The 15,937-nt window shown below is 43.2% G+C and overlaps 1 protein-coding gene across 1 annotated transcript in view; it reads right to left on the reverse strand.

The window, feature by feature from the left end:
- The window catches only part of KIZ (kizuna centrosomal protein), an 87,118-nt gene that overhangs the window by 22,519 nt on the left and 48,662 nt on the right, over positions 1 to 15,937 (reverse strand). Inside the window, exon 12 of the mRNA XM_066625164.1 lies at positions 4 to 103. Within this exon, the coding sequence (XP_066481261.1) occupies positions 4 to 103 (100 nt within the window). The remainder of the gene's footprint in view (positions 1 to 3; positions 104 to 15,937) is intronic.

A 15,937-nucleotide genomic window follows, 5' to 3' on the forward strand; every position in this document is an offset into this window, starting at 1 on the left:
TACCTTGACAAAGGGCTTCTTCTTTCCTGAGATGAAAAACTAGCTTCTGAACTGGTTCCATTGCTTTTCCGTTCCTTTAAACCACTACCATCAATATTTAAACCTGTAATAAAGGATAAAACATCTTTTATTAGTTGTTGTCTAAATTAAATTAAGAGCACTTAAAGTAACATGACCTGAAGCAGCATGTTGAAAGAGATGCTACATAAGTAATAGGGTAAAGTTACAGTAACTTGCAATACATATTTTGAAGAATATTATTTTTAAATATTGTTTTGGGGAGCATGGCACCTCAAATCACCTAGGAACAGTTTCCTACAAATAATGTGTTAATATTTTCCCATTCAATTGGAAGATCTAGCAGATGCAGTGCATTCTGGTTACTAAGCAGCAAGACTGGTCTTCAGTGGGAAGACAACTGATGTCTCAATAGAACTCTGACTTTTTTTTTTGGTGTTTTTTTCAACCACTCCATAAGCCTACATCCCAAAATACATTACAGGACATTATTGCTGTTGACACCCACGAAAATTAACTAAATATTTCAGTTGATGGCACAAAAATTTTGAAATAGTGACCAATAAGCTGTTCTGTGCTTACCTTTTCTTAAAATATATCAGGCAATCTGTCCTGCTATATAGCACAGTATTCCTCTAAGTGTACAGTTTAATGGATTACATTGTTTCCAAATCCAAAACCCTGCACATCCCTGATCTTGTCTGATCTTGGAAGCTAAGCAGGGTCAGGCCTGGTTAGTACTTGGATGGGAGACCTCCTGGGAATACCGGGTGCTGTAGGCTTATACCATAGTCTTTCGAGACTGAAGGTTGCCAACCAAATCCAAAACCTAGTCTCAACCTTTCTTATACATCTGTGATCTACCTAGGCACACACTATCTAGCATTTTTGAACCTAATTTGAGATGACAAAATGCTACTTAGTTGGATTTATACGATGCCCCGTGACAAACATAAAGTACCTTTGCAGGTCATACTGCATCAGTGATTTCAAAATCATGTAAAAAACCAGAGGGACATGGATGGGCAAGTCCAGCATGGCTTGACCTGAGTTGAGTCAAGAGTTTCCGCCCCCTGCGACTCAACTCAAAAACGAGTCATAATGGGGGTACTTTCCGAGTCACCAAGAGTGTTTTCATGACTCAAAAATGTTCAAGTCACAAGTCTTTCCCTTTAAAAAGCCAGACGTTGAAAAAAAATGGAACTGCTGCCAGGTTGTGAGTGTCAAAGTTCTATTTAACTACTCCCCTGATGTCCCCATCCCATCTGTAAACAAGGCAGGTGGGGGTGGGATGCACTGCGAGAAGGAAGGGACAGAAGCAGAAAGGGGGAGGAGGATCATGTGCAGCAGCTGTGATGCTTATCAGGACAACCCAATCATTTGCAGCTGTACTCAGAAGCAGTCCCATTGTAGCCAGTCATTCAATGAGGCTTTCTCCTTCCAAGTAACATGGATCCTACCAGTAACATAGTAAGAGGGGGTGCAAAGCACTATGTGTTGCATGGAGCATCACCGTAGATGTGCAAGCAGTCCCTCACCCTTCAGAGTGGGGGTGGCAGATTAGGCAGAACTTCCATTCATTGTCCATGGAAAAGCACTGCAGCTGCCCCACCTGCTTACACCTGAGAGGTTCTCCTTACACCCACTCTCTCAGGTGTAAGGAGAGACGCCTCAGGTATAAGCAGGTGAGGCAGCTGCAGTGCTTTTCCATGGACTACAATAGGGAGGTTCTGCCTCACATGCCACCCCACACTAGTATGTCCTTGCTTCAGAGCCATTCCTGTCAGCCAGTAGTGAGGCTCCAAGCAACATGTAGTGGTTAGTAAGCAACATGTAGTGGTTAGTAAGCCGAGGTGAGGATCTCTGCAAAACTTAGTGCTTTGCACCCCCTCTAGCTATGCTACTAGAGCCATGAGGTTGGAAAACGTGATTGAAACGTGAACCGTCTCCTCCCCTCCCTGGGCTTTTCCAGCCAATTCTAAGGCAAGAACCCCCTTGGGCTCCTCCTCTTGCCCTATCTCAACCAAAGAAAATATCAGACTGCCCATCCTTCATGCAATGATCATCGGTTCCTATCAGAGAGCCCGCTCTTACCTCCCCCCCAAAAAAGCAAAGCATTAACCCTTCCCTTCCTTTTGGTTGGATCTTCCCTGCTGCTCACCCGATCTGAATGATGGCTCCACGAGGTCTTTCACACACCAAAAAAAGTAAACAAGTGCACCCAGACAGACTCCAGTGTGCATGCGTGGGGAATCAATGCTAAGTGAGGTGGCCTCAGACTCGAGTCAATGCCAGAATTATCGGTGCAGGTGACTCAAATGTACACAAGTCAGCAAAAACGTGTGTTTTTTGCTACTTGGACTCAAGTCACCTGACTAGAGTTCCCATCCCTGCAGAGGGGTATAGTGGACTATAATCCTACTGTAGACTATAGACAGGTATAGTATGGCACTATATCTAGGATCAAAATCTCCACTCAACCATGAAACTCACTGGGCAATCTCTCAAGTCTGAATCTACCTCACAGGATTGTTGCAAGGATAAAAAGGTATACCACCCTGAGATACTTGGATATGGGATATATCAGTGGTTCTCAAACTCTCTGGGAGTCTGAGATTCGCTCGTAAATTTTGACAGGGTCAGGGATGATGGGGGAGTGCCCAGACCAAAGCACGGGAGTCCAGCCGAAACCAGAAGTGAGGTCCGATTGCAGATCGGAGTTCACTGCTGCGGAGGGGAGGCTAGCCAAGGGAACTGCGAACCTCCAGGACCCACCTGGAGGCTGCACAACCCCTCCTCCTAGGTACATTAAAATGTTACTGGGTTTCCGCAGCACCATGATCACTGTGGCACCATCAGAGCACCCATTTCTGGGTCACTAACCTTAAGGGGTTTGATACACTTTTAGGAAAGGGCATTCCACAGACTAGCTAATTAGAATGCCTCCCTGAATACTCTTGTTCAAACTTCATGCACTTATAGGACTGTCAGTATGTCATTCTCAATAGAGGACCTCAAAAGGATTGTGATGGAGTATCAGGCACTGTCATCCCACCCTAAGCAGAGTTTTGACAATAGCAGATAGGCAGCCCAATCCTAAAGGCAGCCCAATCCTAAACATTCCAACGCCTGGAGGAACAGCGGCGCCAAAATGGTGACTCTTGTATTCCGCAGGTGTGGAGAAGCTGTTGGAAGTCTCTTCGGGAGAAGGGAATGTTTATAGGATTCAGCAGAGGCTCTGCCGGTCCCACCCCCCGTTCCGGGCCAGTTCCTCCCCATTCCCACCCTCCCCATGCCCCAGAACACCTCCCCCCCTGCCCTGAAAGCCTCTACTGCCACCCAGCAGTTTTACTCACCTCTGCGTGGCTGCGTAGTGTTCTCCTTCCAGTACTGCACCCAGCACTGACTGGTGCCAGCGCTTCCTCTCCCCATGGTGCCATAAGCGTGCTTTATGTCATGTTTGTGACACCTGGCACTAGCGCTGGAGCTCAGCATGGGCGCTATCGGCCATTCGGATTGGGCCCTTAGCCCACCCCCATTTTTTAATAAGGAATGAGGCCGGGGTGGGAAAGCATTGTCAATCATTATGAATATTGCTTTTATATTCAAGCTATATGTAAAAGAAAACCATGTGTATACAGAGGATATTGTTAATGCTTTATAGCCCCAACAGTACAACTCCTAGTGTTCTTAAGATTGGGGGGCGGGGAGCAACCAGAAATGGTGAACTGAAATGCTGGGTGGAGAATATCCACCCAACTCTCAAGGGCTTTCCCCCCATTTTTACATGACAATCCTTTTGCAGTTTTTGCAATTGCAATCTTCCTTTTCTTGGGCAATTTCTACTTACTTAAATGTGGCTCGTGCAGAAGAACTGCCTAATGGATTGCATCTTTTAATATTTTTGCAGTCTCTTTAACTCTGATCAGTTGAATCCTATGTCCTATGATTCCAATTACAATGGGGTAAGGCCTGCCAAAGTCAATTTGCATCCTCTTCTGAAGTTTGGGCCAACCTATACATTATGTTCTGTGCTGAACCAGTTATTAGAAGGAAGCATGAGCTCTCACTAAGTATGTGGCAACACTGGCATAGCTGGAAGGAATGCTGCCCCGAGGCACACCTTCCAGGCCACCCCGACCTGTACCTTTCCAAATGCAACCAGAGCTGTGCTCCGGTCGCATCAAGCGGGTGTTCTGAGACCTGGAGAGGCCTCAGGAGGCCTTCAAATGTCACTTTCAGTTTTTCTTGAAAAACTGGAAGTGACATCCTAAGGCTTCAGAAGGCCTCCTGAAGTCCAGTGAGGCCGTGCACAGCCTCCCCGAGCCTCAGAATACCCTTTGGATGTGACCAAAGCACCGCTCCGGTTGCTTTTTGGGGGGGGTACAGTCAGTGCTGAAGAATTGGACTGGGCAGCAAAACTGTGCTGTCTAGAAGTGTAGCATCCGCCCACCCCCACCCACCCAGCTACGCAAGTATGCGGAGATAGATAGAAAGGGAACTAACCTGGATCCTGTGCCAAAGGTTGTAACTGGAGAACAGCCGAGCCTAAGCTCTAAGAGCCCCTGCTAACTGGGCAAAGAAGCACCTTTTAAGGAGAAGGCAGCTTCTCCTATATTTAGCAGAAGAAAAGCAACTGTCCCTGTTCATCCCAGCACAGCATCCCTCTCAGACTGTAGAATTTTTTTTTTTCAAAGATTGTGAGCACTTGAGAAACAAGAAAGCAACTTCTCACTTTTTCTGCTCAGTAAACTTTGAGGATGTTGTTGTTAAAAAGCAGCTGTATATAAATATCATAAACACCAAACGGTAAGGCATTTTGATTTTCTGTTGTAACGCAGTCAATAGAGAGACCACCGTTGAGAGACCTCAGAGTGCCCCTGGAATGTTTTCTCCAGAGTCTGCCAAATGGCAATGTGCCCCTTGAAGCTTTCAGCCACATTATACATATTTGCACAGTTCAGTACATACATTATACACTCACAGGCAGTCAATCCTAACATAACCTGGAGCAGGCAGGCAGGCCTCCTGGCTTGTGCTGCATCCAGAACAAGGCTGGGTTAGGTTGCAGCACAACTCAAACTAAGGAGAATTCATTCCCCTTACCCTTTGTCGCATGGCAGCTGCCCCTATGGGGCTACTTGGATCTGCACCATCTAAAGAGGTGGCACAGATCCAAGTGGCCCAGTGAAAAGCCAGGTTGCTTGGAATGGGGTTAGGATCCAGCCTTAGTGCCAGATGCTGGTCCCGCCTCCCTCCTGGGCCTGGTCCTCCTACTGGCCTGCCTGCTGCCCCACCCAGGGCTAACCCTCCCCCCACCCGGAATGCTCCATTCTGCCATTCCCCCTCCCCTCCCCTCCGCTGACCTTTAGTCCTTACAACCCTGTGAAGTAGGTGAGAGATAGTTACTGGCCCAAGGTCACCCAGGAAGCTTAATGGCTAAACGAGAATTTGAACCTAGATCTTCAATTCCAACACACCTCAAACATGCAGCCAGAACACGTTTTCAAGGCAAGACAGTACGAAGAACGACTATGCTAGTGTTCCCAAACTTTTGGGGGAAAAAGTGTTCCCAAACTTAGAGGAAAAAAACCTAACTAATCAGGCAAGGAAATAACATTTTTAAATCTCATTTTCCCATTTCCCAAGTACTAATTAGGACTATACTATTACCAATGGGAAGTATGGCATCCAAGAAGTAATAATGATTTGTGAGATCTTCACAAAAAAATGCTGCAATGAACAGGGTGACTCAAGCCTGAGTCGCAAAAACATGTTTTTTGCCGACTCATGTACACTTGAGTCACCTGTGTCTATGACTCTGGCACTGACTTGAGTCTAAGGCCACTGCCTCAGCACTCTGTTCCCACACATGCAGACTCAAATCTGCCTGTGTCTGGGTGCGCTTGCTTACTTTTTTTAATGCATGAAAGACCTTGTGGGGCCATCATTCAGACTGGGGGAGCAGCAGGGAAATTCCAGCCAGGAGGCAGAGAAGAATGTTTTTCTTTTGCATGGAACAGGAAGCGGAGGGGGGAGGAGGGAGTGGGCTCTTTTCCCTCTCTGAAGGAACCAATGATCATTGGATGAAGGATGGGTGGACTGATTTTTTTCCTTGGATGAAGAAGGACAAAAGGAGGAGCGCAAAGGGTTTCCTGCTTTAGAATTAGTTGGAGAAGCCCAGGGAAGGAGTGGAGGTAGGGAAGCTGGAGAAGATGGTTCATAGTGATCATGCTTTCCAACCGCATGGTTCCTTTTTGTTGTTACTTGGGAGGACGAAGCCTCATTGAATGACCTGTGCAATTGGGACTGCTTCTGAGTAGAGTTGCAAAGAATTAGGTCATACTGGTAAGCCGCCCAGCCACTGCGTGTGACCCTCCTCCCTCTTGCCGCTTCTGCATTCTCATGCAGTCCATCCCACCCACTCCTGCCTTATTTACAGATGGGATGAGGACATCAGGGGAGTGGTTAAAGAACTCCAACACACACAAACACATCCTAGCAGCACTCCATTTTTTTTCTGGGGAGCCACATTTGGCTTTTTAAAGGGAAAGACACATAACTAGAGTCTTTGAGTCATCAAAACACTCTGGGAGACTCAGGAAGTCCACCTGTTGGGACTCGTCAAGTCGCAGGGGCAGAGACATGTGACTCAAGTCAAGCTGTGCTGAATTTGCCAGTCTCTGACTGTGAACATGCCTTACATTAAATCAGAACATTAGTTTATATTGCATGTTCTGACTGGTAGTAACTCTCTAACCCAGTGGTTCTCACACACTTAGCACAGGAACTCACTTTTTAGAATGAGAATATGTCAGGACTCACCAGAAGTGATGTCATGACCAGATGTGACATCATTCAGCAGGAAAATTTTTAACTATCCTGGGCAGCAATCCTACCCACACTTACCCAGGAGTACGTCCCATTGAATATCATTGTTCAAAGTAGCTTGTTAAAAGTACAGGTCTGTAACATTTCCCCAAATGCAGTCACATACCATGGTAGCATCAAGTCTAATATATTAAAAATATTAAAATGAATGGGGAACCACCTGAAATTGGCTCGCAATCCATCTAGTGGGTGCCAACCAAAAGACAGATAAAGAGATAGTAAAAGCCATAGGAACAGCCCCATTGGATCAGGCCATAGGCCCATCTAGTCCAGCTTCCTGTATCTCACAGCGGCCCACCAAATGCCCCAGGGAGCACACCAGATAACAAGAGACCTGCATCCTGGTGCCCTCGCTTGCATTGGCATTCTCACATAGCCCATTTCTAAAATCAAGAGGTTGCACATACACTTCATGGCTTGTAATCCATTATGGATTTTTCCTCCAGAAACTTGTCCAATCCCCTTTAAAAGGCATCCAGGCCAGATGCTGTCACCACACCCTGTGGGCAAGGAGTTCCACAGACCGATCACACGCTGTGTAAAGAAATATTTCCTTTTGTCTGTCCTAACCCTCCCAACACTCAATTTTAGTGGATGTCCCCTGGTTCTGATGTTATGTGAGAGTATAAAGAGCATCTCTATATCAACTTGAAATGGGCTATGTCAGAATGCCAAATGCAAGGGAGGGCACCAGGATGAGGTCTCTTGTTATCTGGTGTGCTCCCTGGGGCATTTGGTGGGCCGCTGTGAGATACAGGAAGCTAGACTAGATGGGCCTATGGCCTGATCCAGTGGGGCTGCTCTTATGTTCTTATGTTCACTTTATCCTTCCCATGCATAATTTTGTATGTCTCAATCATGTCCCCCCTCAGGTGCCTCTTTTCTAGGCTGAAGAGGCTCAAATGCCATAGCCTTTCCTCATAAGGAAGGTGCCCCAGCCCAGTAATCATCTTAGTCGCTCTCTTTTGCACCTTTTCCATTTCCACTATGTCCTTTTTGAGATGTGGCGACCAGAACTGGTCACAATACTCCAGGTGTGGCCTTACCATCGATTTGTACAAAGGCATTATAATATTAGCTGTTTTGTTCTCAATGCCTTTTCTAATGATCCCAAGCATAGAATTGGCCTTCTTTACTGCTGCCGCACATTGGGTCGACACTTTCATCGACCTGTCCGCCACCACCCCAAGATCTCTCTCCTGATCCGTCACAGACAGCTCAGAACCCATTAGCCTATATGTGAAGTTTTGATTTTTTGCCCCAATGTGCATGACTTTACACTTACTTACATTGAAACACATCTGCCATTTTGCTGCCCATTCTGCCAATGGGGAAAGGTAGGCAAACCAGTCACTTATTAACAAGTCACTCCATTTTGTTTTTTTAATAATCATGCAATGATTTCCCCCTGCTTTTATTATTATTAGTAAGAATATTTATAAATCGCTTTTCAACAGGAGTAGTTCACAAAGCAGTTTACATAACAAAATAAATCAACCAATGGTTCCCTGTCCCCAAAGAGCTCAATAAAGTCATATGCAAATTTTGCCTATACTTTACTCTGTGCTGTTTAATAACGACTTTGTGGTCTACTGTGACCCACTAAGAGAGGAGATCATGTTAATTCTTTTCTTTCTTTCGCAAATTATCAATTCATGGATGGAACCAACCTCACATTTTTTGCTTAAGTATTAGTATCTGTTTGCCGTTTTTACTAAAATGGTTTTTGAAAAATCTAAGTATGCAAAATCATCTGGAACATGCTTCAAATCTCTTTTTTGACATTTTATATAATGAAGAACGTAACATTTCTTATTGATATTCAAGTGGATAAGTGGGAAGACTTGACCAGTACATACTTTATTAAATAACGTATCAGACAGAGAGAATCTGATCTCTGTCAGAATCAGACAGCAAAACAAGCAAGAACTCTGCAAAAGACAATGAAAGAAAAGTGCAGAATCTGGAAGAGGAGGAATTAATTTTAAATTAGTCACATATATCAAACTGCCTCCACTCTCACTTTTTCACAGCTTCTACCAGCTACAAAACAACCAAGATGTGCTACATGTCCTTCAGCTATCCAGTTCTGAAGGTTGATTTGTGAACTCAGTCCCTCCAAAAATCTTTACAAAAAGCATCCTCTCTTCCCCGCTGCATACACACCCATTTGAAATCCAGTGAGAATTGCAGTGGGATGGAAAGCTATACTGTACACTTTGGAATTTTTATTCCAAAATGGCTGTTGGACACTAGGTGGTGCTGCAGTTGAAGTGGATGCAAGCGACTTACTTCGTAAAACAATATAAAAGGAAACCCCCACTTATCGCCCTTTAAAACCCACACCCAGCTACCAGACGCACAGCACCCAATTCCATCTTATTACAGACTCTAAAACCTTGAATCGATTTCAAGTACTTCCAGGAAGAAGGTATTATTAAGGGATAACTAATCTACATTAAAATGACTGTTACTGTGCTCCTTTAGATGGCAGTAGAAATATCTAGCTAACAGATCCTCCCGATACTCTGCATTGTCAGAGACAATTTAAACTCCTTTGCTGAATAATAATCAAAATAATAGAGATGATGGACCCTCCTATTTTCCCCAATACACGAAAATAATTTAAAAGAATATGCCGAGATTCAAAGCATCATACACAATGTTCTGTATTTACAAGGAAGGTTTCAGTTCTCTCCTTCTGGTGGCAGCCTCTCATTCCCCCCCCCCCCCGCTGTTGAAACTGCAGGGGGGGACTATGAGGCAGCACCCCATGGGGCAGGAGGAGCTGTCACAGGAAGGAAAACAGGTGTTGAACTCATGGGTTCCTCTGGATTCCCAGCCTACACTAGAAATATGTCATCAAACCCAAACCATTTCTATGCTCAAATTCTATTTAAGCATGCTAGCTTTTCTAATGATATGCCCAGATTTTTAAGTTCAAGAGTATAAACCTATAAACAGGCTTATAAAATCAAGATAATAAAAAAATAAGAACTCTAATGTCTGTATAACTGAAAATTACTTTAATGCTTTACTGTTGTAAAGATCTAATCTCAAATAAGAAGAATGACGATTTATCATACTTAACCACACCATTCTCCTTCCTGACATCTCAGTTCCTCTGAAATTGAAGCATTGCTTCAAAAAGTCAATTTCACAGGACATTTAGATACATTTTCCCAAGTCCAGCACCTGTAATTCATACGTGGTCTAGCCTATACTAAAATATACACTTAAAAACCGTTCTCTTCTGCTTTCAATTCTATATCAGCCACATTTACAGCAGCACTCAGAAAAGGGCACAAGTCTCAAAAGCTGTTTTAGGTTCCATTAAATCAGTATTTCTCAAGCTGTGGGCTGGGACCCACCAGGTGGGTCCCCATTCATTTCAATATTTTATTTTTAATATATTAGACTTGATGCTACCATGATATGTGACTGCATTTGGGAAAATGTTATCCATCTATACTTTTAACAGGCCACTATGTATATGCTTTAAACAATGCTAGTAAATGGGACTTACTCCTAGGTAAGTATGGGTAGGATTGCAGCCTCAGTCTGTTATTAGGGAAAATTCAGATGCCATCATTAACATACTACTGCAATCTCTGTTTTTCCATGTTATCTTCCCATTTTTAAAGATTAGTTTCTGGCAATTTTTCAGAATACACTCTTCCCTCTTTATAAGTACTCTAACTATACAAATTTTCACTTATATATGCTGCACATATTAAGACCATCTCTCTTTATCCATACCAAGATTTTTTATGTAAGATCTATGAACAGTGGAGGAGGAAAAAAGAAAAAGCCCCCCATGGAGGCAAGTTCTACCTCCCATTTTACCCTGAGTACACCTCCCTTTTGCTTTCAGCTTCAGAAACAGAGAAAGGAATAAATCTGCCTCATGTGCCCAAGGAGGAGTTCCAGGAAATTGGATGGAATTTTGGATTTCTCCACTTGACAGGACAAAGGTCCAGAACTGCCCCGTCTTGGCTGTGCTCCTGCAGGCTTTAGGGGAAGTGCTCTTCAGGAACCTCAGAACAGAGCGAGGCCCTAGAGAAGGTGCCCGCCTTCAGTGTCTTCTGAGTAGTGCAACCCCATGCTTTCAAGTCATGTGCATCACTTGTTCCCTTTTACAGTGTATCTGTTTTGTGCTGTGTTTCTACAAGTTAATGTGAATATGGGTCCTAAAGAACAGAAGAAGATGGGGGGGGGGGGAATGGAAAAACAGATAACAAATAAGGGAGTTGCTCACAGTTTGCAACTAAAGCTTGATGAGCTAAACCTCATTACGCTCGAAATTCTAAAACATTTTCATTGTCAGCTTTAACATTTTATTGATGTTGTATAATGTTGCTATTAAATGCTATTCTATATTACTATGGCACACACCTTTTTACTTATGCTGCTAGGTATTTCAGGTGATTTGGGGTGAACCAAGTGATTTTTGGGCTTTGGAACAAGTTAGAATTTTTCCCAGTGCAATTAAATAATTGTACTCATTATCCAGATTTTCACTATAAGATCTGTTTTTAGGAACGGATTAGGTTCATGTAGTGAGGAAAAGGTGTATAAACACAACTGCAGCATCAGCCAGTCCAGTATGGATTGAAAAAGTGTTATTGATGGAATTGGCAGAACAAGAAGTCCATGAGGCAGTGCAGGAGTGGAGTGTTGTGACTTGGCCTACATTTCCTATTGCATTGCCATTAACATGTCTGCAGAACAGTTCCTTTTCTCATAGCCAAGGTTTTGCCTTAAAGTGTGTCCCATTTCATGCTCACACTAAGAGCACAAGTATCCCAGTAAAGTGCAATTGCACTCACACACAAAAAATTAAAAAGGGAATGAGCAAATACTGGAATTGTTCTGGCTGTAAAAAAGGAACAAATAAATAAAGGCCTGATTTCAGCAGCACTGAGACCAGGAATAAAAGAAGCCACTTTAAACCACATGCAATGGGATACTCTTTACTGATTGAATGTTGCAGTCCTAAGCACCCTTTTGAAAGGAAATGGGGCTGAATTCCAATTAAACATACTTATGATCTTACCACAGTGATTTGAATTGTGAAATGTTTGTGGCAAATATAGCACCAAGTTAAGGCCATGTGGAAATACAGTTTTAATTTTGCTTCCAGCTGATTGTGAAAGAGCAATGGCTCAGCAGCCCTGAAGGGCCATAGTGTGAAAAGGAATTTGGTTTATCCAGGTCAGCAGCCTCTGACAAAATCTGAAGTTGAAATGGGCTAGCTTTTAATGGCTAGCCAAAGAAAACCAATCCAGACTGGGTGTTCCATAGCCCTCTGCCTTCAATCAATTCAGAAAACTAATCTTTACAAAGAACATGATTGTGTCCTTGAATTTTATCCATATATACTTTTGTGATATTTTTTTACACCCCCATCTTCTTAACTTATTGCACTTTTCCTAGCCTTTTCTCTCTTAAAACTAAGGGCCCAATCCTACCCAACTTTTCAGCACCACTGCAACCTAAGTGCAGCCCTGAGATAAGGAAACAAACATTCCCTTACCTTGAGGAGGCCTTCATGACTGGCCCCCACCGCAGGATGCAGTGCACACCCTGTTGGCAGAGCTGCATCGGCTCTGGAAAGTTAGATAGGATTGGGCCCTAAGTCTTTACACCACTGGTACTCAAACTTCTCAGGAGTAAATCTTCCAAGGTAAGTCTTTGCAGGGGAGGGGGGGAAGTAGCAACATGCTCACCAGGATGGCACAACTGTAGGTAAACTTCCTTTACCTTCTTCCAGGGTCCAGGGGATGCAGGGAGCCCTGAAGAGCACTCTGCAGGGCTCCCTATGGCTTGTAAAAAGTAAAAGGTGCGATCGTGATCCACTTCCGGTTTTTGAATTGCAGCCCGGAAGTGGGTTGCAATCGCAACTTTCACTTTTTACAAGCCACAGGGAGCCCTGCAGAGCGCTCCACAGGGCTCCCCACACCCCCCAGATCCCAGCAGAAGGTAAGGGAAGTTAAAAAAAACAACTCCCCTCCCCCTGCAGTGGCACAATCCTGGGGAGCATGTTGCTATTTTCTCCCTGCCCTGCACCTTAAAGACAAAAGGGCAGGGCTTCTCAGGTTGGTGGGTCATAGGACCACTGCTCTACACAAGGACCACTGCTCTACACAAAATTTTGAAGACCTTGTAAAGTGGCATATTAGTTCTTTCTTTTTGTTGAACAAAAGAGTCAATTAAATAGCAGTCATTTAACAAAAACATGGTTGCCATCTGGTTTATTTAAATGCTTTACCATATTCTGTTACTGGATATTACCTATGGATGGAGATTTCTTAAGAGCCAGAAGGGTAGTTCAGAAACAACAGCAGTTGATTTGAGTGTATTTTTGCTTTCCCAAGGCAACCAGTGAATAACTTATTTTGTGAGTTTTCAGCACGGTTCAATTTTAACAGCAGAAAACAGCTGTAGAATGTACCTGTTGAGTACTGCATATGACATCACCAACCACTTCCTTCCCTCCAATTTCCAGAACTTCTTTGCAAACATTTTTAAAAATGTTTTTGATTTTGTGGTCATCCCCCACCCCACCCCAATAAATAGAAGAGGGATTTACATGCCATTTAAAAACAGCTGAGCCAATGGGCTAGCTGAATAGCCTGTCATGCCGTCGGCAAAGACAAATTCACACCACATACAAAGATATGCTGCAATTGATGTAAAAATTTATGATCGTATTAATCCTATGGAAACTCTGAATTTCACTTACAATTTCTAACCTTAAAAAAAAAAATAGGTGCTATAAGAAGAGAAACAGTTTCAAACATGCAGGAAAAAAAACTGTCAAGTTGGAAAATCTGTGTGCTCAATAGGGCTGCTTATTTTCTTTCCCCAAACAGCAATAGTATCTCCACATATACTGATGGCATGTTAACAGTTGCTTTTTCCAACCTCCCAGAGTTTAAGAAGTAGATGCAACACAAAAGAGCTGCTGGTTGAAGAAAAAAATGAAAGGCCTCCCTGTGTATACAGAGATGGGTGTACACAAGAAAAAAAGAATAACCTGGACTGAATTGTCTCTCATACAAGGTGTGCTGGTGTACTGAACACTGTTTAGCAGACCCCTCCCTTCCCAAGCAAGAAAAATAAGGTTGAGTATACAAACAGCTGGTGTTCTCTACATATTACAGTATACCAGCTATTTGTAGTATATTCTGGGATATAACACATGAAAAACAACTGGTGCAAATCAGTGATGTACAGTCAGGGTAGGCAGAGCCTCACCTAATCCAGCAAGAAGAAAAGTAAAGGACCCAAGGAGTTTAAAAAAAAAAAAAAGAAGTACCTTTTGCCTTTCCCAAGCTGCTTCTCTCTGCTGCAGCACACAGTCCATTTTTAAAGCAATGCACAAACATGGAGGGAACAAGGAGCTGCCAATCAGCTCAGTCACTATGGTGGCATGCAAGGGACAAAACAGGCAGGGATGCATGTGCAATCACGGACAGTCACTTCTGTTTCCCAATTATAAAAAAAGACAACGCTTGTGTCCTCCGTCTCTGGGGAGGCATCAGGAAGAGCTGCCTCCAGCAGGTGGGCCAGTATTCATAGCTAGCTACCAAAAAAAAAAAAAAAAAGGACGGCTGGCTAGCCAATTAAAAAATAGGACGCCTACATCAGCAAGCTCTGGGGAGGCAGCTGGAAGACTTGCTTCTCTTCTATTAAAAAAAAATAACCATGAAAAAAGCAGGGAGGAGCCTGCACAATGCACTAGCTCTCTAAAGCACAAGGTGCAGCCATTTTCTAGTTGCTTCAGGAGACCTGTGCTGAGCTCTCTCCAGTTCTGAGTGGGGAAGAAGAGATGAGACTTTAAAAAAAAAATTATTGGTGGGGGCAAGAGTGTGTTTTCCAGAGACTGAGCTTTATTTATTTTTTTCGGGGGGTGGGGTATCGCAGAGACTGAGCTTAAGGGGGAAGGGAGGGGGCGAGTGTGTGTTGCCTCCCTTGGCCTGGATCTCACTGCACATCACTGGTCAAATACATGCTAAACAAATATGCAGCGATATCTCCTTCACACATACACAGCTAACTGGAGGATCTTTCATTACTAGGATCTCATGTGAGCTCAAGTTTCTATTCTATTCAATTCTATAAAAATCCCAGATATTAGTGAGGACATGCAAACATTTGGTACTTAGTATAGATTGATAGGCAGCCTCCATTTTTGAAAAAGAAACAGCAATGTCTAAACCTTATTTCTGAAAAAGAAACAGCAATGTCTAAACCTTTACAACTAATCTTAACCTGGAAGGCCAATGCACCCTTATGTTGATTCAATCAATATACCTGTTAAAGAAGGCTACAATTAATTCCCACCATAAGCAAATTCTATTCATTTCAATGAGGCTTGCACAGGATGGTGTTCTGTATTGTTTTGTTTGTATGCACAGAGTTGGATACAAAGGTTTTCCTTCCTCTGGAGAGTGGGTACTCCTTCTGGCAGAGGAAGGATGCAATCCATAAATAATCTCACCTTGGCAAAATAACCGTGGGTGCCAGTGGGACAACTTCCCCCAGTACCCCAATATCTCATTGAAAGTACTTTTAGCATTTAAAATGTAACAGATTTAAAGATATATTCTTCAACTCTCTGCTAACTCTCTCAGCATAAATCATTCATATTCCATTATGTACATTGGCAATGAAAGTGTTTCTTCCTTACAGAAGTAACTACTAATTTATTTGCTACAATGGGCATTTGTCAAGGATGCTAATGTCTACAATATCCCCAAACCCAAACTGTCATCCTTTCTTTGATATTCTTTATGAAACAACATAATGCAGCTGCCAGAAAGAGAGACCTTAACAAGTCCCAATGAAACCTTATTTCAAAATATTTTTAAATTATCAGAGTGCCTTTGTAACAGAGGCACAAACTCAGCTTCTTGTCTGGCACAAATTTTTCCCTGCTCTTATTCTAATGATACACATTCTATTACTACAGAAAAGAAAAGAGTCAAATCAGAAACATCTGTAGTTTGTCATATAATTACTG

This window comes from Tiliqua scincoides, chromosome 4, assembly GCF_035046505.1.
Source record: "Tiliqua scincoides isolate rTilSci1 chromosome 4, rTilSci1.hap2, whole genome shotgun sequence".
NCBI classification, from domain to species: Eukaryota; Metazoa; Chordata; class Lepidosauria; order Squamata; family Scincidae; genus Tiliqua; species Tiliqua scincoides.